The 6,749-nt window shown below is 51.5% G+C and overlaps 1 protein-coding gene across 1 annotated transcript; it reads left to right on the top strand.

The window, feature by feature from the left end:
* The first annotated feature begins 1,847 nt into the window (after nt 1–1,847).
* Nucleotides 1,848–4,187, top strand: LOC127188936 (zinc finger protein 764-like). The gene is made up of 3 exons (XM_051145320.1): nt 1,848–2,384; nt 2,527–2,640; nt 3,068–4,187. Exons 1-3 carry the CDS (start codon nt 2,201–2,203, stop codon nt 3,985–3,987), a joined length of 1,218 nt encoding a protein of 405 aa, XP_051001277.1. The 5' UTR covers nt 1,848–2,200; the 3' UTR covers nt 3,988–4,187.
* The last annotated feature ends 2,562 nt before the right edge of the window (nt 4,188–6,749 follow it).

The raw sequence follows: 6,749 nt of genomic DNA, 5'->3' as shown, positions 1-6,749 counted from the left end.
ACATTCAGGATGCACAGACAAACCTTGTTTGGAAAAAAAGTGAAGGCAAGCACACATGCACACACACCACACCAAAAAAAAAAAAAAAAAAAAAAAAGAAAGAAAGAAAGAATGTAAGCAGGGTGGTGGTGGCGCACGCCTTTAATCCCAGCACTTGGGAGGCAGAGGCAGGTGGATCGCTGTGAGTTCGAGGCCAGCCTGGTCTATAAAGTGAGTCCAGGACAGTCAACGCTACACAGAGAAACCCTGTCTTGAAAAACCTAAAAAATGAAAAAAGAAAGAAGAAAGAAAGAATGTAGCAGGGTAGCTGGTTTTGCTCCTGGCACCAAGCTCTCAGAGAATGATGACTCATGAGACTCAAAATATATTTACAAATATCTAGGCCATATAGCCAGGCTCTTTGACTAGCTCAGACCTAAAAATAACCCATTGATATTAATGTTTATTATTTATACTAACTCATTTATACTACTGCATTCTGCCAAATGGCTGGTTACCTCTGCTCAGGTACCTTCATCTGTCCTCCTCACATTTTCCTCAGCAAACTCCTGCACCAGGATCTATCGTAGAATCCTGTCTGCCTACCAGATGTCCCATCTTCTAGTCAACCCTTTCCTATAGGCCATAGGTTCTTCTATTGACAGGTGTTCATCCATACACACACACACACACACACACACACACACACACACACACACACAAACCACTAGATATTCTCTTTACCAAAACAAACAAACAAACAAACAAAAAAAAAACCAAGTGTTTGTGGAATAGGATGTTGAGTCCTCTGGGCAGGTGCCAATGAGTGTTATAGCTGGGCCATGTGAGAGATGTATTTCTAGGCTTTTTGGCTGATTTCCAGGTTGACTGCACCGGTTTCCATCAGCGGTGAGTGTGGGTTCCCGTTTCCTGTGTCCTCTCCAACACGTTATTTTGTTGATTTTTGCCATTTCTACTGAGGTAAAATGAAATCTCAAAAGTTGCTTTGATTTGCATTTCTGTAATTGTTGAGGGATAGAGAACACTTTTTGAGATATTTATAGCCATTTCTATTTCTTCTTTGGCTTTGTGTTTTGAGTTCTCTGTGTATTCTGGTTATTTGTGCTCTGTCGGAAGGATGTGCAGCTGGCAAGGCCCCTGGTGCCAGGCCCATCAGAGTAACATCTGAACATCCAACATAAGAAGCCAGAAGGGCTTGGGACGATGGACTCCCATTCTGAAAGGCAACACCTGACAGCCCAGAATACCACTCCCAGCAAAGCCATCTTTCCTAATTGTGCTCCACATGCATTCTGGGTGCTCGTTGCTAACAGTTCCCAGAGCCGAAGCTTCCCCTGTCATGCAGACCTTGACGCAATCTGCCCGAGACCTGAAATCACTCGACGCCATGGGATTCACATCTGCTCTGTCCTTCAGCTTCGTGCGGAGGGACCCAGCAGCACCCTCATCTTGATCCAACACGTTTCCACAGAGACAGGGTAGAAAGAAGGGAAAGTATGGGTGCACGGAAGAGGAAAGAGCCCTGAAGTCTGGCTGCAGAGCAGGAATTCCAGCAAATTCGCGTTCGCTGTGAATGACGGTGAGTAGAGCGAATGTTCCTTTCATAGAAGGGTGTTTCACTCTGAAATAGCCATGAGCCAGACTTAAAGCCTGAATGCACACAGCTGGAGGCCCGCTTAATCTTCTACCTTATTAACGGTCTACCTACACAGGCTTGCTTATGGCTCCATAATACACGGACCAGAGATGAAACAGTAAACACCTGTTCACAGGCCGGTGCCACCTAGCTGACCCTGACAGGGCTGTGGGTCTCCGCGGTCTGTACTGTGCCCAAATGGAGGTGGTCCCTACAGGCAGGGAAGCCCCGCCCACGTGGGCCTGTCGTGCTGGGACTTGGTCTCAAGACTGGCACTTGTAGACTCTGTGGCCATTTTGGATGAGGGCTGGAAGACAATGACCTAGAAAGGCCTGTGACGTAACCCTCGGCAGGACCACCAAGGAACCCACTTCGCTAGGCCCCCCCACTGCCGCCATTTTTACGCAGGCGTCCTCAGGTCTTGATTGCGTGCCTGCTTCTTTCTGTTTTCAATTTTTATTTGCATTCGAGTGCTCACAGAGTGGTTTCTGTCCCTTCTCGGCTCTGGTACCCAACTGCGGTCACCAGCTGGGCGTGCTGGGCTGGCCTGGGGCCAGGGTCCCCATGGCGCAGCTGATTGTCCCGGGAAGTCTCTCGGCACCGTCTGGGTTCAGTAAGCCCGGGGTTGTGAGCTTCGCGGACGTGGCCGTGTACTTCTCCCCGGAGGAGTGGAGGTGTCTGCAGCCGGCGCAGAGAGCCCTGTACCGGGAGGTGATGCGCGAGACCTACGGTCTCCTGGGCGCGTTCGGTGAGAGCCCTTCCTGCCGCCTGGGCTTGCACCGCGCGCCACGCCGGGGCTCCTGCGGTGGAGCCAGAGCCCTGGGAACCGGCGGTCGGGACCGAGTGTGTCGGCCTCCCCGCATGGTGCCCTTTGCTTTCTTTCCCTCCAGGAGGCGGAGGCGCCAAGCCAGCGCTCATCTCCTGGGTGGAGGAAGAAGGCGAACAGTGGGGACCCGGTGCCCAGGATCCAGAGGTGGCCATGTGGACCACACAAACCCACACAGGTGAAGGCCCGGGTACTCTGGCGTTGGGGGATTTGAGTGTGGCCGAGGCCATGGTTCCTGGCCCCTGGACTCCTAGAAAGGGGCTGTGATTGCTCCTGTCCCGTGCTCTCAGCTCATACCCAGCGGGTCCCGGGCTACCCTGATGGCCGCCCAGCGTCCCCTCTCCTGCTCTGCTGCGGTCTCTGTGGTTCCCCTCTGGAGGCTCCTTCTCCTTGCTGCCCACCTCTGACAAGGGCTCAGCCCGCTAGGCTTGGGATTAGGCACCACACAGATGCCTTTCTTTATGCTGCCTCTAGACATGCCTGCAGCCTGCATGCTCAGATGCTGTGGCCTCTACCCCCTGTGCCCTGCCTATCACCTTGTGGGGCTGTGGGGATCAAGGAGCAGGACCAGTCAGGGTCTGAGCTTTTTCACGGTCTCCCAGCAGATTGCAGACCATGGGAAGAGACTGAGGAAACCCAGAAGCCGTTTGCTGCCCAGGCTGGGCGGGAGAAGCCTCACCCCTCCTTTGATGCTCCCCCTTGTAACCTGGAGCAGCTGTTCAAGGACCCTCATCAGGAACACCCCGCGGTCGGTGTCCACGCCACTGTCCTAAGGACAGATCAGCGTCACGGTTGCCACCTGTGTGGGAAGAGTTTTGCCTGGCGGTCCACACTGGTGGAGCACCTGTACACCCACACGGGAGAAAAGCCATTCCGTTGCCCTGACTGCAGCAAACCCTTCGGCAGGGCCTCTTCCCTGAGCAAGCACAGGGCGTTACACCGAGGGGAACGACCGCATCGCTGTCCTGAATGTGGCCGGGCCTTCACGCAGCGCTCTGCCCTCACCACGCATCTCCGTGTGCACACTGGGGAGAGGCCCTACCGCTGTGCTGATTGTGGACGCTGCTTTAGCCAGAGCTCCGGGCTCCATGAGCACCAGCGTGCGGTGCACAGCGGCATAACTCCCTTTCCTTGCACACACTGTGACAGGGCCTTTGCCCATGCCTCAGATCTTCGGCGCCATGTGCGCACTCACACTGGTGAAAAGCCTTATTCATGCCCTGACTGTGGACGTTGCTTCCGACAGAGCTCTGAAATGGCAGCCCACAGGCGGACCCACAGTGGCGAGCGTCCCTACCCCTGTCCTCAATGTGGCAGGCGCTTTAGCCAGAAGTCAGCTGTGACGAAGCACCAGTGGGTCCATCGCACAGGAGCTAGAGACCACAGAGACAGAAAAGCCAGTCAGTTATCTATATCCATGGCCCCTGACCAAGGGGACCCAGATCCACCTGTGGTCTTCCGGCACTACCCAGAGATATTCCAGGAGTGCGGGGAATGGTCCCAAAAGTGCCAGGGTAGAGGGTGAAATATACACATTGTTTAAAGTCCAGAGGCTTGAACCTTTGGCATCCTCTGGAAGTCACAGAAATTCTAGCAAGGGCTGGTCCTGGGAACAGAGTCTTGTAGGTGGTTACCAGACGCATTTGCACACATCCTGGTCCCACTGCCCCGGGCTCTGAGTCTATGGAGGTGGCGTGGAAAACCCCGCTAGGACTCTCAGGAGAAGCAAGGCCAGGTTCCTGCCTGAGAAGTATTCAGAGGCTCGAGGACGAAGAGAACCTTGTTTAACTCGTTGCCTCTTTAATGCAGAGGCTTCAGTCGATGCTCTGTGTGCAGTGAGCCAGGTGGGCTGTCGGGGCTTGAGTTTCTGGTGAAGAGCCTGGGGTGGCGGTGCAGCCTGTGATCCCAGCACTTTGGAGGTAGAGACCAGGTTGGGTTGCCTGAGGCTCCATCTAAAGGTAGATAAATAAATAACAAGTGTAATTAATTGAGGTTTAAAACTCGAATTATTTCACCCACAGACAAAAGTCCCAGGTTTTTTGCTTCTCTTGGGAAAAAAAAAAAATCCAAACTATTCAGTCAATCAAAGAAGGCAGAGCAGCTCTGTTCCCTTCTCAGTGCTCCATGTACTGGGTGTGGTGGCGCAGGCCTGTGATCCCAGAACTTGGCAGTGGAGGCCGGAGGATGCTCAGAAGTTGTAGGCTGCCCTCAGTGACACACAGGCACAGACACACGAGAGAGGGGAGGGGGGGGGGCTCAGCAGGAAGTGCTACAACTCCATGACCTGATTTCAGAGGTGGAAAGAGAGCAGCAGTTCTGGAAGGCTGTCCTGTGGTGACATTAGGTTGCCTGAGTCACATGGGGCATTGCATACGAAACAAACAAACAAGTCAGTCCACAATCCCCATTTCAGCCCTTCACTTTTATTTTCTTTTGTGGTCTTCAAAGCACTCTCTTGCCTATCGAATGGTAGGAAGTCTAGTCAGGAAGAGACATGTGGGGCCAGATATCAGCCCCTATACCAACTATAAGTAAGCTGTGCCCACTCTGCCCTCACTACCCATCTCTATGTCCACCAACCACTGAGCAGCCAGCCAGCAGCTCCTGAATTGGGAGGAGAAGACCTTGCAACTTTGTCCTGTCTGGGAACACCCTGGGCTGGGCCTCACCTGTTTGAACTGGAGGAAATCTCAGCTCTTCTATCTCCTTACGATGAGAGCAGATTAGGGAGGCTAACAACCAGCCCAAGGTCACACTGTGAAGCTGTAGGGTTCACAGTCTGCTGCTGCCTTTTACAAATATGTCTGTGTGTGCACATGTGCATACATATGCTGTAGAGGCCAGCGGAGGGCGGCTGGAGCTACAGGCAATTGTGAGCTGCCTCATGTGGGTGTTGAGACCCAAACTGGTTCATTGGAAGAACAGCAAGTGCTCTTAACCCCTGACCCGTCTATCTCCTCAACACTCATTTTTATTTTATTTATTTAGTTTTTTTGAGACAGGGTTTCTCTGTGTAGCCTTGGCTATCTTGGACTCACTTTGCAGACCAGGCTAGCCTTGAACTCACAGTGATCTGCTTGCCTCTGCCTTCCGAGTGTTGGGATTCAAGGCGTGCACCACCACCGCCTGGCAACACACACTTTTAAAGAGACATCTTGGTAACTATTGCCTGTAGGCATTTTTGTCTTTGTTTTTATTCTTTTATTTCCACCTCCTTCTTAACCCCTTTCCTTCCCACCTCCCACTCTAGGCAGGCTATAAAGGACGTTAGTGGGGAGATGGGTGGTGTGTGTCTCCTCAGCCGACTTCCTGCTGGTTAGCGACATCAGGTTCCTGGGAGCAGGCCCAGGCTTCATAGTCAGGATGTCTTTAACTTGTTCCTCTCATCAAACTGCAGCAACAGCCACCAGGAGCAGCAGAGGGGAAGCAACAGCTGCCTTCCTCCTCAGAGCATGCCATGTCGCTCTCTGTGCTCTGGTATTTATTCCCTCTCAGAGTCCCCAGAATTAAACTATCCCTGCCTGGCAAAGATCACGCTTTTCTTCTCAGATCCAGAATGAGGCACTTTTTCTGTTGCTGAGGACAAGCTGAAGTAGCCTGGTATCCCACACCTGGGATTAAAACAAAAACATGTTTACACAGTATAACTGAGTTTTTAAGAAACCAGAACTCCCACTACATTCCCTCCTTTTAGTCCAAAAATTGGTGTTTCTCTAACATGAATGAGAATTGTTCTTGCTTTTTTAAAAGGAGAGAATCAATGAGCCTAACACTTTTCAAAACTGGCCAAAGTTCTTTCTTTCTTTCTTTCTTTCTTTCTTTCTTTCTTTCTTTCTTTCTTTCTTTCTTTCTGTAACCTGGTAACTCTTGTCTGCAAAAGTTTGTACTTTTTGCTGCTGAGCCACAAGCTAAAGCCCCAAAGCTGCTTCCTAATGGTAGGATATTACTTCATATGTCTTTCTTGGACTGGCGTTCACCAGTCTAGTGATGCCCTTTACTACAGTGTCTATAAACCCTGAGAAGCCTAGGCATTCTTACTGAGACCCCAGTGCTGCCAGAAATGGCTCATTTGCTTCTCTGGTGGAAATAGCACACTGGCCATTTTGAGCTCTGAGGCTTTTAGCTGTTTGGTCACAATTTCTTTTCACCTGACCAAACTTACTGCAATTGAAACACCTAGCATTTTGATATCTGAGGCTTTTGGTGGCTACTGGAAAGCTAATGTGGTAATCTCACAACCTGAGGCTGCTCTGCTGGCAGCTCAGTTTGCTCAACGTTAACCCTTTC

This window comes from Acomys russatus, chromosome 5 (assembly GCF_903995435.1).
Source record: "Acomys russatus chromosome 5, mAcoRus1.1, whole genome shotgun sequence".
NCBI lineage: Eukaryota > Metazoa > Chordata > Mammalia > Rodentia > Muridae > Acomys > Acomys russatus.
Note: the sequence above shows the minus strand (reverse complement) of the source record. Positions and strands in the feature narration are given on the sequence as shown.